This window comes from Neomonachus schauinslandi, chromosome 1 (genome assembly GCF_002201575.2).
Source record: "Neomonachus schauinslandi chromosome 1, ASM220157v2, whole genome shotgun sequence".
NCBI lineage: Eukaryota > Metazoa > Chordata > Mammalia > Carnivora > Phocidae > Neomonachus > Neomonachus schauinslandi.
In genome coordinates this window covers 139,508,282-139,525,317 of record NC_058403.1, presented here as the reverse complement: position 1 = coordinate 139,525,317, position 17,036 = coordinate 139,508,282, and the positions used below count along the sequence as shown (strand labels likewise).

Genomic DNA, 17,036 nt, shown 5'->3' with positions numbered 1-17,036 from the left:
GGTCCTTTTATTTACAGTTTATTCCAATGCCTGTCCTGTATGGTGTTTTCCTTTATATGGGAGTTTCCTCATTAAAAGGAATCCAGGCAAGTCTTAAGTAGTTAATAATTTTGTAGAAAAAGTTAAAACATATTTTAAATTTGCAAAGATTGTTTTTATGATGGTAGTGATGTATTCTCAACTCTGATACTCTGGGAGGCAGGTTAGCTGATGACTTCAAATCCACATTTTCCAAGTGATTATTGCTTACTACACATTTTTCCCTTAATGAGCTCATGAAGGAGATCATCCTTACCTATTTTTAATAGAAGCCAATGAAAGGCCCTGTAACTATTGATAAAGACTAGTATAGTAAGAAGGGGGCATGTTGAGGACTGGAATGGTTAATACTTGCCATTTGTGTGGTGCAATACGGTTTATAAAGCCTAGTACACAGATTATTGTCTGTGATTCTCAAAACATTGTTAAGCAGCAGGCAAGAAAGAAATACTAATTTTGTCACCTGGGAAACAGGAATAGAGGGACTTATGGATGGTTCTTAACCAAGTAAGCAATGGAGCCAGGGTTAGAACCCAGTGATTTCCCTACTCTGTTTGTCTTGTTGATAATAATTCCTGGAAAACAACCTGATAAAATTTACTAAGTTCTTCCTGTAAAACATCGGGCTCCGAAAGCACTGTTAGCACCACGTGGCCACCTTATCAGGGAAAGCTGACAGCTGGTGCTGGCAAGGCTTCTCAGAGACAGCATCTTTATTTTTTTCAGTAGTCCTGGATCTCCCCTCCACTGGTCAAGGAGTGATCTCATTAACTCACTTGATTTTCTTTTTTTAATTTTTTCTTTTACAACTTTCGTTTACAATTTTGTGAGATCTTACTCCTGGTTTATAAATGAGGGAACTAAAGTTCAAAAAGACCAAGGAGTTTGCTCATCGTTTCCTTTTCACTGGGTGAAAGTTTAGTAATTGTTACTTCAGGCTATTTTATAAAATTGATAATGTTAGAGTTGGAAAGAACCTAGGAAATTGTGGCTCTCTTATTGTACATATTAGAAAACAAGGTCAAAGAAAGTAAATGCCTCGTGCAGTTGATTATAGCAGATAAATTTATTTAAATATTTTAATCCCACAAATTAAGACATTTTCATTTGCGTTTTCTGATTAAATTAATTGCATTAAATTAGAATGATTGCCTTGGTTTTTGCTCCTCTGCTTGGGTCCAGATGTTCTGTACTGAAATATTCTCCTATACTATCAGAACATATCAAGGATTAGAGCTTAAATCACAAAACGCTAAGGTTGTATATAATTTCCTAAGTAGCAGAAATGATACTTTTGTTGAAAACTTTTTCTTGCTTTGTTTTCCATTCAATACATAGTTTTTTGACCGTATAAAATTATTTGGAATGCCTGCTAAGCATCAGCCCGATTTGATATACCTTCGTTACGTGCCTCTCTGGAAGGTCCATATTTTCACAGTCATTCAGCTCACTTGTCTGGTTCTTTTGTGGGTGATAAAAGCTTCAGCTGCTGCGGTAGTTTTTCCCATGATGGTAAGGCTTTTTTTTTTTTTTTTTTCCTAACTTTTTCAGACTTTGTCACTAGTTAATAACACTCCTGTGTGTTTCAACAGTGTTTTACTAACGTTTATCTTAGTAGTATAATATAGTAATGTATTAGTAATATTTATATTTGAGAAAGGAAATAGCCCATTTTAAGCACCTTAGGTGTTTTGAAATATAATTCGAATTGGCCCTTTCATAGCTATTAAACCAGTCGCTTTAGAAACTGAATTTGCTTTTTATTTTCTATATTTTTGTTTGTTTGTTAGTCCTTGGGCTATAGAATGCTGTTTTGTATTTTTAAACAACTTTTACATTTGTGGGACAAAGATGATAACCAGATGTAAGAAAGCAAAGCAACTGGAACAGCTTAGTTCTTTAATAGAATGTTTCAATACATCTTTCTCAGAAATTAACAGACCTAGAAGTTAAAAAATAATAAAGATTTTAGATGATATATTAATAAGATAATATGGTTCACTAAATTACCACAGAATATTGCATTTTGCAAACAGAATATTCATCCTTTTGTAAATTCCATGTAAACATTGGCTATGTACTTGACCACAAAGAAAATCTTAAAAATTAAAAAGCTATAAAAATTATGCAGGTAATTACATTTCCTGATCACAAATAAATTAAGTTACAGATGAATAATGAAAAGCACTAGAAAAATCTAAAGCATTTAGACATTAAATGCTGAAATAATCCCTGGGTTGAAAACTGAGTTAAAAAAAAAACATTGTAGGTATTGCAGCAGAGAATTTTTAACCAAGTCTGTGAGAGACACCTAAAGTTCATAAGGAAAATGTATACCCTTCATTACATATATTATTCAAGAAGACTTAAAAAAATGCAACCAAATTTTTTATTTGTAAAATCAGTAGTGAATAAACGCCTTCCAAGCTTGAGTAAAGAAGAAAAGAGAGCAAAATATACAAGATTAAGAAAGAGAAAAGATATGTAATCACAGCTGTGAAAGAGATTTGAAGGGCTTTAAGAAAATACTACATGAATCTATAGGAATATTTTACATCTAGAGTAGAGGTTGACCAACTTTATTTCTGTAAAGTGTCAAATAGTAAATATTTTCAGCTTTGTAGGTCACAAGATATATAGGCACTTCTATAACAGGAGAAATTTCCATAATTTCTTATTGGTGAAATCTAAAAAGTAATTTTACAGTTTTTTAAAATGAAAGACTACTCCGGTTTCATCTTGGGGAGACAAACCATGAGAGACTCTTAATCTCAGGAAACAAACTGAGGGTTGCTGGAGTGGAGGGGGGTGGGAAGGATAGGGTGGCTGGGTGATAGACATTGGGGAGGGTATGTGCTATGATGAGCGCTGTGAATTGTGTAAGACTGATGAATCACAGACCTGTACCCCGGAAACAAGTAATACATTATGTTAATTAAAAAAATTAAAATGAAAGACTACTAATGAGAAGAATGGAATTCTTTTTCATTTAGGATAATATTTCACTTGGCTGAGGCTGAGGTTTAAAGTTAGTATTCCCTGTCATCAAATCAATTCCAAATGTGCATCTTTAAAAGCTATTTTAGGTCACAGGCCATACAAAACAGGTAGGGCCAGATTTAATCCAAGGGCTGTGGTTTTCCTGCCACTGATCTAGAGGAGATGGATTATTTCCATTCTATACATACATACATTTCTGAGAATTAACCCAAAGGGAAATATAAAATCTATGGATCTGTATAACTCAGTTGCATACAAGAGACTGGAAAAATGACCAAAGATCTGCCCTTGGATCACAGGCCCAGCTGAGTTTTAAGAACATTTAATTCCAGTACTTCTTGACTTACTGTAGACCAAAGGAAAAGATGGAAACGTCTGCATTTTTTCTCATGAAACACTAACAAGATCTTAATACCAAAGCCTAATAAAGTTGTACAAAAGAATGATGGTGACTTCTCACTAATATAAGTGCAAAAAATCTTAAGATATTAACAAATAAAGAAATTTACAGTGTTTCTATAAGTAATAGATCATGATTAAATAGACTGTGATACTTTAGCAGCAAGTAAGAATTACCAACATAAAGATAGAAAGACTTATAAAATTGCAGTCATTGTGAATAAAAATTTGTAACTGAGTTCTAATATAGGGAAGCACACTATTACTGTTGTTATTTGATATGAAGATTCTAACTGTGATACAAGAATAATACAATATTTGTTATAAGGAAGAGATAACATTATTTGTAGATAATGTGATTGTTTGCCTATTAACTCAAACGACTCAAATGAAAAAAGACTAAAAGCCCCTAATAAAATTAGTAAGAATGCTGTTAGAGTGGGTGGTTACAAGAAAACTCATTGGCTTACCAAAGAAATTTATTATAATGATAGCTTTGGATGCTGGAAGTTTGAAGTCAGGGTGTGGATGGGGCCATGCTCCCTCTGTACCCTGTAAGGGAACCCTTTTTTGCCTTTCCCTAGCTTCTGGTGGTTTGCTGAAAGTCTTTGGCATTGTGTTGCAACTGTATAACTCCAAACTGCCACCTTGTCATGTAGTGTTCTGTGTATCACTGTATCTTTATATGGCCATTTTATAAGGATACTGGATGTACTGTTTTAGGAACCCACCCTACTCCAGTATGACCTCATCTTAATTTTATCTCCAACAACCCTATTTCCAAATAAAGTCATATTCTGAGGTACTGGGGGTTAGGATTTCAGTGTATCTTTCATGGGGACACAATTCAATCCATAATAATGTTGAAGTACATAAAATTAAGACCTGAACAAAGAGGAATATATATCATGTTCTTTGTTTTGCATACTTAGTATTGTAAAGATGTCATTTCCAAGTATGAATTTTATGAGTTTTATTTGCGTGTGTGTTTGTGTGTATTCGGGGAGGTTGTTGTCAGTGTGAACCAGATAATTTTAAAGCTTATAGAGAAAAATAAGTGCCAGAGTCATAGATAACAACATGGATGGTAGAAATGTTCTGTATCTTGTTTGGATGTGGGTTCCATGAATATGTATGTTTGTCAAAAGTGTCAAACTGTATATATGATATTTTTCTATTTTACTATATGTAAATTGCGTATTAATGAAAAAAATAAGGATATAATAAATACCAGAGGAATAACAAAACAAAGCTAATTAAGAATTCCTGGTTGGGTCTGGGGTGAGGGACTTGATTGTTCCTGTGCTGATACCATGCTGTTGTGATAACTAAATATTTAAAAATTGCTGTCAAGTCAGTGCAGCCAACACAGCATGGAATTGGCATGGGAACAGACAAAAATCAGAAAAGTAGACTAGTGAGTCCAGAATTTATCAGAATATATGAGAACTTACCACTTGAGTACCATGAACAGGTTATTTCATTAAAGGTGATAATTCATCTATGTGGGAAACTTTAGTATATAGTCTTAGAAGATTTGACTGTGTATGGGAGCTAAGGTTGCTTCTGTAACCAATACCATATTCAGAAAGAAACCATGAATGAATTGAAGATTTAAATGTTAAAATGTAGTAGAAAATTTTGAAAAATATTTATATAGTCCAGTGATTGAGGGTAACTTTTCAAAGAAGATAGGGAAACCCAACTGTAAAGGAAAGATATATTTGACCACATGATAATTAAATGTTTTATATGAACATAGTAAAATTGGATTGTGAACTGGGAGAAGGCATTTGTAACATATAAGGCAGATAAAATGCTTCTGTCTGAACTACACAGAGCTCTTACGAATTCATGAATAAAAGTCATCAAAAGCAATTGAAAACCAGGCAAAAGATAGTAATAAGGAAAATGGTAAGAACAGAAGAAACCCAAATGGCCAATGGACATTTGAAAATATCTTCAACCTTAGTAGCAGTTAGAGGAAAACAAAGTAATGGTATATCTTTTTCATATATATGATTGGAAAATCTAAGCCTAATATTGGCAAATGGGTTCTCTGTTGCATTGCTTAAGAGATTTTTAAATTTATATCTATTTAGGGATGCCTGGGCGTCTTAGTCAGTTGAGCGTCCTACTCTTGATTTCTGCTCAGGTCAGGAGGTCGAGCCCTGAATCGGGCTCTGTGCTGGGCGTAGATGGAGCTTGTTTAAGATTCTCTGTCTGTCCCCTCTTCCCCCCTCTCACACACTCTCAAAAAAGAAAAAGTTATATCTGCCTCTATAATGTATATAATTTAAAGTCATCATAAAAATTAATAATCTTGTACTGTGAAGATACTGTGCTTAATCTGCTTTATAATTTTATGCAGAATGCAAGGGATTTATATAGGAAGAGGTTAAAAATGCCATTTCTTTTATATGTTTGCTTTGAGCAGGAAGCTTGAAAGATAAATATGTGACTCAGTTCCTTTGAAATAAGATGGTGTATGAAGTGATTTTAATTTTTTAAAAAATTTATTTTATTTGAGAGAGAGAGGGAGAGTGCACGCGTGCACTTAGGGAGGGGCAGAGAGAGACTTTAACAGACTACTTGCTGAGCGTGGAGCCCGAGGTGGGGCTCATTATCATGATCCTGAGATCATGACCTGTGTTGTTGAAACCTAGAATCCCAGTGATTAATCAGCTGTACCACCCAGGGGCCCCTGAAGTGATTTTTAAATAAAATACATGAAGTACTTTTTTGTTATTTATGACTTGATACTATTTCTCTTTAGATATAATTTATATATTTTTAGATGTTACCTAATAGTTTCTCCCCCACTTTTTTAAGGTTCTTGCATTAGTCTTTGTACGCAAACTCATGGATCTGTGTTTCACAAAGAGAGAACTTAGTTGGCTTGATGATCTCATGCCAGAAAGTAAGAAAAAGAAAGAAGATGACAAAAAGAAAAAAGAGAAAGAGGTAATTTACGCTATTCACTTGTTGTTTAATATTTCGTACCAAGTAGCAGGCACTCTCGTGGTCACTTTACAGGAATCTGCTCCTTTAATCCTCCTAAGAACCTTATTATTATGAAGTGTAGGTACTTCTTTTATTTCTGGTTTACAAATAAGGAAACTGAGATAGAGGTTAGTAGGTAACTTGTTCAAAACATCAGCTCTGACCCATTTTACCAACTTAATGTTGCCTCTCCAAAGCCCCGACCCAACAATAACCTTTTAAAAATTACGTATCACATGAGTACTTATTTTCAACAGTGAGAGAATTTAGCAGTGTTTAAAACATAGATAAAGCATAGGTAACACAAGCACATTAAATACATAAGCACATTGTAGTGTACATTTTAATTTTAACATTTTAATAATCTGACATATACATAATGACAAAGGGGACTTTAATCTTTTTATAAAAGGTACTGTTAAACTCTAGTCTTAATATGTGGTATCATGTACCATTAGTTAATTTGTATACAGAGATTTACATGAATATTTTATTCTGAATTTGATTTTTTTAAATAACCAGCTCAATGCTATTAGTAGAAGGAAAAGTAGAAACTGAACATACAGCATAGATGATTGTATTGATTTTAGTACCCTACTCAGTTTTCCCATTAAGAATATTGTTTGAAAATCAAAGATAAGAAGAAAGATACACATTTTAAATATTGTGGTGTGTTTAAATAGAGATCTCACAATTACTTTTTTCCCTCTCATTTTTGAGAGAAAGCAACATAATTTATGCCTTATTATATTGCATAGTATTTATGGAAATGTATTTATTAAAACTTTATGGACAACTGGGTTTAAGCCTTGGGATTTTTTTCATAGTTTGGATTGATTATTCAGTGCTGATTTATGGCAGAATTACTGGTTTTATGTTTACTTTTTGACAAAAATTATGACTCTTTAATTAGGATACTAACTGGAACACTAGTTTGAATTGAGCCTCCAAAACTTTTAAAAGATTATTGTTTTCTTTAAAACTATATTATATATGTAAATGTTCATGAGCTTTTGGTGAATTTTCAAAGAGGATGCAATTCATTTATAAAATACTTAGGTTAAAATTACCTGTTTATTATTTTCTTTTTAAGTTAGAATAAGGTTCAGTGTATATAACTGCAGACGAAAGTAAAGGAGGCTTAAACACAAGAGTTTATGCTCTCCTGTAGATGTCTTGAGTAAGTGATCTAGTGGGATGGTTCCACAGAGTTGTCTGGAGCTTCCGTGCTGCTGTCCTCCCATCCTCGGCACACAGTTTCCATTCTCAGAATCACCTAATAGGTCAAGATGAACGCTGAGCTTGAGCTGTCGTGTTCGCATTTGAGATGGCAGGAAGGAAGGGGGTGGGGTGAGAAAGCAAAATGGGCTGTCCCCTGCTATCCTGTTTTTTAAGAAGTCTTTCCAGAAATGCCATCCAGTAAGTTCCACTTGTATCTCATGGCCACATGGAGTTGCAGGGAATGCTGGGAAATGTAGCAATGTTTTTATTTTTCTTAAATGATTATTTTTTAAAAGCTGGGCATATTGCCACCTACAAATACTGGGGTTTCTAGTGGTAAGAAAGGAGAGTATAGATGCTCTTCCAGTCCATCCTGTCATGTCCCCAGTAATTATGATACCATGATTTTGCGTCATGTCTCCAGTGTAAATTGTTCTCCACCAGGGGTGACACTTCTCCTCAGGGTTCATATTTCCGTGTTTGAGAAATTTTTGATTGTCATAATTGGATGGGCATCCAGTGGGTAGAGGTCTGGGGTGCTACCGAACATCCTGCATATACAGGACTGCCCCTTACTACAAAGAATTGTTTGGCCCTAAATGTCAGTATTGCTGAGATTGAGAAACCCTGCCTTATCCACATGAGGTTTTGCTTATATTGTATTGTAATGCAAGCCATCAGATTTCACAGAATTTTATCTCTTATTATATACTAATAATTTGTTAATAAAATTTATGTAAATTGATTTTAATGTAGGGTTCATGATTAACTTAAAGAAATGAAAGTTATAACCATTTAAAATTTAGCCTTTACAAGTGGTTGTTTTCTTTTGTGCTACCAGTATGTATTTATAATAGTAAAAGGAATTTTTCAGTCATGGCAAATATGTTTAAATATATTGTCGGTTTGGGTTTCTAATTCTTGAAGATTTTATATATTAATTGGTCCTCCTGGAAATATTCTGGGAAAAGTAATTTTTTCATGTATGTGCTCTGAAGGAAGCTGAACGAATGCTTCAAGCTGATGATGACACTGTGCACCTTCCATTTGAAGGGGGAAGTCTCTTACAGATTCCAGTTAAGGCCCTAAAATATAGGTGAGATAAAACTATCTTGTAAAATGTATTTTTTTATACGCGTCAAGTACATGAATAAGCCATGTAATGCTTTGTGATCTCTCTTTTCAAAAAGCAGTGATCTCTGTTTTTAAAAAGATGACAAAACCGGTATCTGGCATAATGCCAAGAACTAAAGGGGGTCTTCAGGAACTTGAAAGGGAAGTCTCACGGTTCTTCCCCTCGCAGGTTTGTAGGCAGGAGTGAAGAAAAAGCTGGACTTGGACCAGAGCCTGAAACCAACTTCCATGCCAAGCAGACGAGAGTTACTTGTCGTGCATCACTCCTTCTGTTTAAATGAAGATTAAAATCAGTATAGCTTTTTCCTTTTGTCCTTTATTAGGCCTGCATCAGTGTGTGCTGGAAAATTAACCTTTGTAATCCATTTTCTGATAACCTTCCAAATTGTGACTATGTTTAGAGGCCCTGGAGTTCAAAGGTGTGACTTGACTATTGGCAGTGAGTGCTCATATTAAGAAAAAGTTGAGTTCCATATATAGCTTATTTTGTATGACTTTGGTGATTTACTTATAAATTTAAGAACTAAAGACAGTGGTAAATTCTTCTGTTTACTTTTTTGTAGTTTTAAAAGATTAAAAACCTATATTATTTATGCATGTATCTGATTCCTATTTCCATATTTATTTCTGATTAGCTATTGATAGTAGAAAAGTCAGTTTTAGAATGTGTATAGGTTCCTTCCCTGACCGATTAATGGAAAGGGTTTGTTGGTATTTATTAACTTTGGTTTTTTTTCATTTTTTAATTAATTTTTATAGTTTTTACAGAGGTCTTATTTAGACTTGTACATGTTGGTTAGTTTTGATAAATGAATTCATCAAGTAATGTTCCTTTATACTTTTTACTATTAATTTTCATCATTGGTATTACTCTGTCACCTTTCATGATTTTCCCTCAAATCTTTCTTAGATACTTTAAGTGCCAAGTATAGACATCTTAATATACCCAGCTCTAGTGCTCTGCTTTGCTGGAATGTATTAATGTTTATTAAACAAATTAATATATTAACTTTTTGTACTTACAAAGAGTACAGGAACTACCATGATGGTTATTAGTGACTCAATCAATTTGCTGAGATTATTCGCCACTTAGTTTCTGTAGGTCCTGCATTATCACTTTCTCCGTATGGTTATACATGGGCCTTGATAAATTTAAGTGGAATGTATACTTATACTGTCTGATGTTTAACAAAAAGAATGGTTATCTGTATATTTACTTTTCTTTTTAAGTGATGACGTAGGCCAAGATTAATGCTGCTTTGCTTAAAATTTGAACATTAAGAATGCCAGCAATTGGCTGACCTGTTTATCTGTCATAATTTAAAATCTTAAGTAGCTTCGGATTACTTGCCATGAAAATCAAATGAGATAATAAAGAAAAACATTTAGAAACTGTAAAACTCTATAAAATATGAAAGTAATTGATTTAATGTAGACAGATTTTTTTTCCCCGTTTCATTTTGGGAAAAAACAAAACATGTACTGTCTTTAAAAAAAGGTCTTAATTTCTACTAATGGGAAAGTGCTTAGAGGGGGACATTTGAAGCTAGAAAGTGCTTCAAGAACGTCTCTCTTCAGTTATTTGCAGTTGGCAACCAGCCACAGAAACATTTACTCAGAGTAGGTAGGCTCTGCCCTTGTGAATTTGGGCATTCAAATTTTGTGCACTTTAAAAAAATTGACCCGGTAAAGCACCTTTCCTAGGGATTCTGCAATGACCATGTCACATTTCTCTGAAGTCTTATATTTTAAATGACATTTGGATTTAAATTGTGAACAAAGCTAGTACTTTCTAAAATGACTGCCATTTAGTTATTTATCACATAGCTGCCATCACATTGTGAACCTAACACCTAATTTGACATTTGTATTTGTCACTTGCATGCATGAAATATTACTCTTTTGGTGAAGAAAAAGGACTTGCAGATATATTTCTATTAACTTCATAGTACTTTCATATTACTTGTGGCTGACAACCTTGAGCCCAAAATTATTTATGGATATTATCATGGTTGGATTTGGGGTCTCGAATGAATTTTGCAATATTTTATAGAGACAGGGAATGATTACATTTATCCCTTACAGTGAAAGGACAATATTTTGTTCTTTTGATTTTGAATTTTGATAAATTTGATAGAATAACACTTTGACACTAAAAATGTGAATGTCAGCTGAAAGTGATATTTATAAGCCTGTTTTTGTGTTATCTGTTCAAATATTTTCAGAGCTTTATTTTTACTGTTGCCTTTTCCATCATTCTTTTTAATGATTTTTTTTTAATTATTAAAAACTAGTTTTTTTTTTTTTTTAAACCATAATCTTAAGTTTTCCTTACATACTTTGGATCTTTAGTTGATGAAACTGAAATTTGTGTCAGTTATAAAAGTTTTCTAATTGACTTGCTGTATTTTTTTATTACTATTTTTTTTTAATTAACATAAGAGGCTGTATTTTTTGTATTTAATGTATTCCTTTGTTATTTCAATAATACGCTTATAGCCAAGATGATCATCTTTGGGCATCATTGCCAATTTAATTAATCTTACTCCTAGTTTTGATTATACAGAAGGATGTAATTCCCCATGAACCCTTTCTAACAGAACTCTAAAATTCTGATATTTGCTAGACCTTGGTTTAAGTGCATGACAAAGAGTTTTCTCAATTTAATGTTGATGAAGACAAATATTATATAGTTAAGAGTGACAGTATTAATGCTTTTGCAAGTACTGAATACTAACCAAAAAGTGTATTTGTTCTTCAGTGTTGATCCCTCAGTTGTTAACATATCAGATGAAATGGCCAAAACTGCACAGTGGAAGGCACTTTCCATGAATACTGAGAATGCCAAAGTAACCAGATCTAGCACGAGGTAGCTGTAACTCTTTACGCATTTTCTAACTGTAGCCAATTTTCAGTTGACTTATGGATAGATAGCTATTTCATAAAACCATTCAATGTAACTCAGTTTGCATAAGTTATATTCTCTTAACAAAGCCAGCCTTTTTCTCTTCTTTCCTTCTTCCTTTTATCTGTCTATCCATCATTTTACTGAATACTGGAAATAATGATATAAGTGCTGATAGGTTACTTTTTAAATTCATAATTGCCTGTTTCCAAAAAGAAGAATTTGAGCCATTTTATAGTAAAAATGAATATTATACATATGGCAGTATGGAATAAGTATATAAAAGATCAAAACCATATAAGAAAGATAATTACTAGGGGTTACATAAATACTCTTTTAAGTAAACACTACCGCAGTCATGCTTTCTGATGGTCCAGGAAAAAAGACAGACATGATTGTTTTGTTTTGTTTTAGTCTGCCATTTCTTCAGATGAGGTTAAACATTTTACTAGAAGATAGTTGGAAGAAATTCTTAATCCATAGATATAAACGCCATTCGGTGTTATAATGGACCACGTATTCCATAACAATTTTCATAACTCCTTTCTTAGATTTCTTGTTAGGAAGCCATTTTTTCTTTCTTTTACCCTCATTTTAAGGCCTGAATCTAAGTGATTCTAGTTTGATAACCATTAGTACTTTAATCCTTTGGGTCTGTGGAGAAATGAGGTATTATCCTGTAGTGCACTCAGTCATTCATATTCCACAAATACTCTGTGCACTTCGTTCCAGACACCGTTGGGTGTCCGTATACTCTGCTTGGACATCAGATTGAAACTTCTCTGGGCAAATGGTCACCATCTGCTTCTGATGGATTAGTTATTGTCTTTCTGGCCACTGTCTTTTCATAATAACTGGTTGGGTTTTATTCATTCCTTCCCCACCTCTTCTTAGAGCTTTGCTCCTACTTAATCTCTATTATGACCCCGACCTCCTTTTTTTTTTTTTAATCATTTCTTGACTTCTGATTCTCTAAACTGGACTGTTTCCTTTCTTCTGTCTTTGATCTTAAAAGTTTTTTAAATTTAACTCTTTGTCATTCTGATTATTCCATGCAGCTAGAATTTAGTTTGATGCTCTTTTTACTCTTAATAATTTTTCACACGTTGTCAGTACTTGTGGCCCAGATTATAGTTTAGTTATAAATGTAAAGACCTTACAATAATACTATTATATATTACACAGTAATATGAAAGTATCTTTTATACTTCTGCCTTTCATTCAGGTTGCCCCTCAATTCCAAATCACAGGGGAAGAAAGACAATGTTTGGGTTATGTCATTTAACAGAAAAAATGTTTGGAGGTCCTTCCTTCAATCTTATCTGGAGAAGGCAACAAACCACAGTGTGTTATTCTACATTGGACAGCTTTTTCAAAACACAGATATTCATATGTTACAATTAAATTAGTCACTTAAATCCATGGACATGGACTCATTGTATTTGATATTAACTTGAAAATATAGAATATATGTGTTTTGATTTTGTATTTGTGAACCAAATTTGGGGAGAGTTTGTAAATCTGTTACATTTTGCAGAAAATTATTTGATGCTTATCTATATTAACAAAGATTGCTTTTTTAATGGATTTGTCAGTGAAATGTCACAATGTACAACTATTTTTAAAAATATAATGACTAATTTTAAGAAAATCCTTTTCAGTTGTAAGAAAAACATGAATTTCCGTGGCAAGCATATCCATTAAAAAAAACTAAGAATTTTTAATATTTGTCTTTCCAGTCAAATTTACTGATAGGAAAAGAAAGCAGTAAAATAATAATAGCGAGTCCTATGTTTATAGTATTAATAGTCCTTTTAGTCATTTCAAAAGGCTTATTACGGATACTAAGTGTTGGCCATTTTTTGAATGTAATATTTGTCCATTTCAAAATCATTTATTCTCATTTTTTGTTTTAAATAGCCCTGAAAAACCTGTGAGTGTGAAAATAAATTTTGAAGATGAACCAACAAAGAAATACATGGATGCTGAAACTTCGTTATAGAATTGAACCAAGAGGAATTATATATATAGCTATACAGATATATATATAATGTGTGTATTTCATGTCACTATATGTAACAATATTGTATGTCATGCTGTTTATGTGTGACTCCTGGGTTTTTTGAAGTAGTGTCTGAAGTTTGTTAGGAACACCATGGAGACTGTGTATATAATGAAATGGTCTCTTAGAAATGAGGTACACGGTTCTTACTATTTATTCTGTTGAAAAAAAAAAATTTCTATTCTGCAGCAGAAAGATGTGGGGAAATGCATTCAATCTACTTTTCCTTTAAGTCTGTTTGTTCATCAGTGGTAATTCATACCAACTTTAGGTGATGTACTTTGTCCATGTATTTATAATTTTTACTTGAGTTACTGAAAATTTTTACATATTATTTCACTTCTGTTAGTTCCTTATGGGAAGAACAGGGAGTCTTTATGCCAGTGTTGTGGGAGAAATGGTAACATGTCATGGCTTCTCTGTGTGTGTGTTTCATTTATGCAGATGTCCATCATGTTTCACAAGCAGTGGAAAGTTTTTGGCTGTAAAGGTAGAACAATAGAAACTTTCTAGATAAGAACTATAGTTTTGACCTTTATGTTTTTATCTTAAAACTTCCACATCTAGGTTTCTATTCTGATAGACAAGTGAAATTGCAGGTGATTTTTGTAATTTAACCCCATACCAGTCATAACTTTATGGATTTTAGAAGCTGTAAAATGCCAATTGATAATAATTAAATTTTGTTGCCTTTGTAGAAATTAATGTAGAATCCTGATGCTTTATAAGAGCCCCAGAATGCCCACTCTGTTCTCTGCCTTTGCTTTTACTTAAAATGTGGTTAAGTTTATATCAGCTTCAATTTCTTGATTATTTTTTATTACAACTAATATGATTAAGTAATCAGGAGTCACAATTCTCTTAATGGGTTTATGATCAGTATTACTTTATTCTAAAGAATTACCTTTCACTTTCTTGTTTACGTTGTTATTCTTTCTGTGGTATAGATAATATTTAATAGATTGCTATCTGTGATCTCATTTTAAACTATTTTATTTATTTTAATTGATATGATACTTAAATATTATAAACATTTGAAAAGGTAACAAATAGAGAATAATTTAAATTGTTAATGTAAATAGTTGGTGCTCACTTGCATTTATGGTTTATTATCTTTGAAAGCAGTTGACAGATTTTACATCTTTGATATAAAGCACTGCCATATTTGTATTTTAAAAGGAATTTAGACATTTTATGTATAGCTCAGATTGATGGCATTCTTTCTAGGTTGTGTTGGTATTTGTTACTTAGTTTCTGCTTTTCTGAGCTATCTGTCTTTTTAACTGCTAGCAAATCTTTTTAGTCATCTTTTATATACTCTTAGCTCTACATGAAATAAATAAATGTTGTTCTTGTTAAGCCTGTAGGACTGGATGAATGGGGTTGTGAAAGTGATTTGGCAAGAGGATAATTTGCAAAAACCAAATGAGTATTGAGAAGCCACAGAAATACCGAAATTGTGACATGAATATTAGGATGAAAATTTTAATGAAATTCCAATGCTCCCTTTAATCATTTGTCATTAAAGTACAAAAGTATGAAATTGATCTTACAGAGGATCATGAGGAATGCCAAAAGCTGATATTTTAGCAATCCTGAAGTGTTTTTAATCCATTCTAAACTACTTGGTAGCTGATACAATTTCCCCATCTGAGACCATATTTTCAGATTCTAGTTAAAATAAAGGATTTGACTTCTGCCTCGAATGAGAAGTTGGAAATGTAGCTACTTTTCTTTAGAAAATAGAGCTGGCATCATTTGGTACTGCCTGAAAAAGAGTTAGACTCTATTGGCAATTGATAATCGAGTATTACCCATGGTGCTTATTATTCTTTATGAGCTTCCATTGAAATGATTTCTCTTATCCATAGCAGCATAATCATTTCCAAAGACCCCAGTATTTGCTGCTAATTTTGTAAACTCCCCTGATGTACCTGAACAAGGGGATTTCCTCACATCATTTCTTTGTGTCTGGACATCTTAGGGTTAACAAATGTGCTTATTTTACAGGAAGGGATTTTAAAATTTAAACTGAAAACTACCTGGGATCATAGTGTTTCTGTGATTTTTTTCAATTATGTATAGTAATTGTCCAGTGCCAGAAAAACCATGACTTGCAAAATACTTTGCACTCAGAATGTTTTTACTGTTTCTGATTGTTAATGGTTTCTGCTTTCTTTTGACTACTTGACTTACAAAATGATCTGATATGACTACTCCATTGAAAAGCAAAGGTAACTCATGTTTATTAAGTAATTAACTGCTTGTTCTACATGTTTATGATATTTTTCCACTATTTCTGAACAATAACAATCATGGATAGTGTTCATTGCGAGACAGTGAAAAATTTACTACATAATATTAATTTTTAAATGTTGCCTTAAATAGGTGTAAATGAGCAGTAGTAATTGCAATGTACTGATTTACCTCAAGGTGCAAAATAATTAAACCTGTACATACTCCATTTACAAAATAAATTAATATAAACAGCCCTGCACTTTCTTAGATGCCTTGGTTTCCAGGATGGAGCTTAGTGCTACTGAATACCCTGGCTACAGAGCCACCTCAGGATATTCTTCTCTCCACCCTATTTTATTTATTTATAGATGTCTGTTTACAGAGACTATAATAAATCCTGATGTTGACCATCTGAAATTTACTTTCTTTTGAATGCTATTTCACTCTAAAATAGCAGCTTTTGAGAAAACAATGAACTTCCTTATGATAAAAGGATGATTCTATATATTCTCTTATAATATTAGATATGCTGAAGTGAAGCACAGTCTTTCTAGTGTGTGTGTGTGTGTGTGAGCGCGCGAGAGAGAATGATGTTAAAAATCTTAAATCTCTTCAGTTGTTGAAAAAAGCTGTGGCGTATCAATGTTCATATTTGCCAAGTCTTTGTAAAATGTGGGACAAAATTTATGTGCTAATGCATGGATTTATAAAGCAGGTTTCTTCACCACTCAAAATTACTAATTTTTGTTTTCTCCATCCAAAAAGCATTTGTTTCTTCCTCATACTTCAAGTTTATGTATGTATATAATAGCTTTCTAAGTTTTTCCTTTCACAAAGACAGGTTCAAAGTTCTGTAAAACGTAAAATCATTTCTGAAACTGAGGTATTACACCAGAGCTTGCTGTTTTTCAAGGATCATATCATGTACATCAGTTCTTTAAATGTGCTCAACATGTGAATCCTGTTTTAAAGTGCTCAGATTTTGGATGTGTAAGCCATTGATATAACATTGTAATTCAAAAATGTTTAAATTAA

The 17,036-nt window shown here is 32.8% G+C and overlaps 1 protein-coding gene across 9 annotated transcripts in view; it reads left to right on the top strand.

Moving 5' to 3' along the window:
• Positions 1 to 13,714, top strand: part of SLC4A7 (solute carrier family 4 member 7) — a 104,278-nt gene extending 90,564 nt beyond the window's left edge. For 5 of the 9 annotated variants that reach the window (XM_021678817.1, XM_021678822.1, XM_021678816.1 and 2 more), the window contains 6 exons: positions 18 to 86; positions 1,378 to 1,551; positions 6,271 to 6,402; positions 8,661 to 8,758; positions 11,558 to 11,665; positions 13,622 to 13,714. In XM_021678817.1, coding sequence (XP_021534492.1) covers positions 18 to 86; positions 1,378 to 1,551; positions 6,271 to 6,402; positions 8,661 to 8,758; positions 11,558 to 11,665; positions 13,622 to 13,703 — 663 coding nt within the window. In that variant the 3' untranslated portion in view covers positions 13,704 to 13,714. The remainder of the gene's footprint in view (positions 1 to 17; positions 87 to 1,377; positions 1,552 to 6,270; positions 6,403 to 8,660; positions 8,759 to 11,557; positions 11,666 to 13,621) is intronic. The other 4 variants (XM_021678820.1, XM_021678821.1, XM_021678825.1 and 1 more) reach the window with 1 other exon arrangement.
• The last annotated feature ends 3,322 nt before the right edge of the window (positions 13,715 to 17,036 follow it).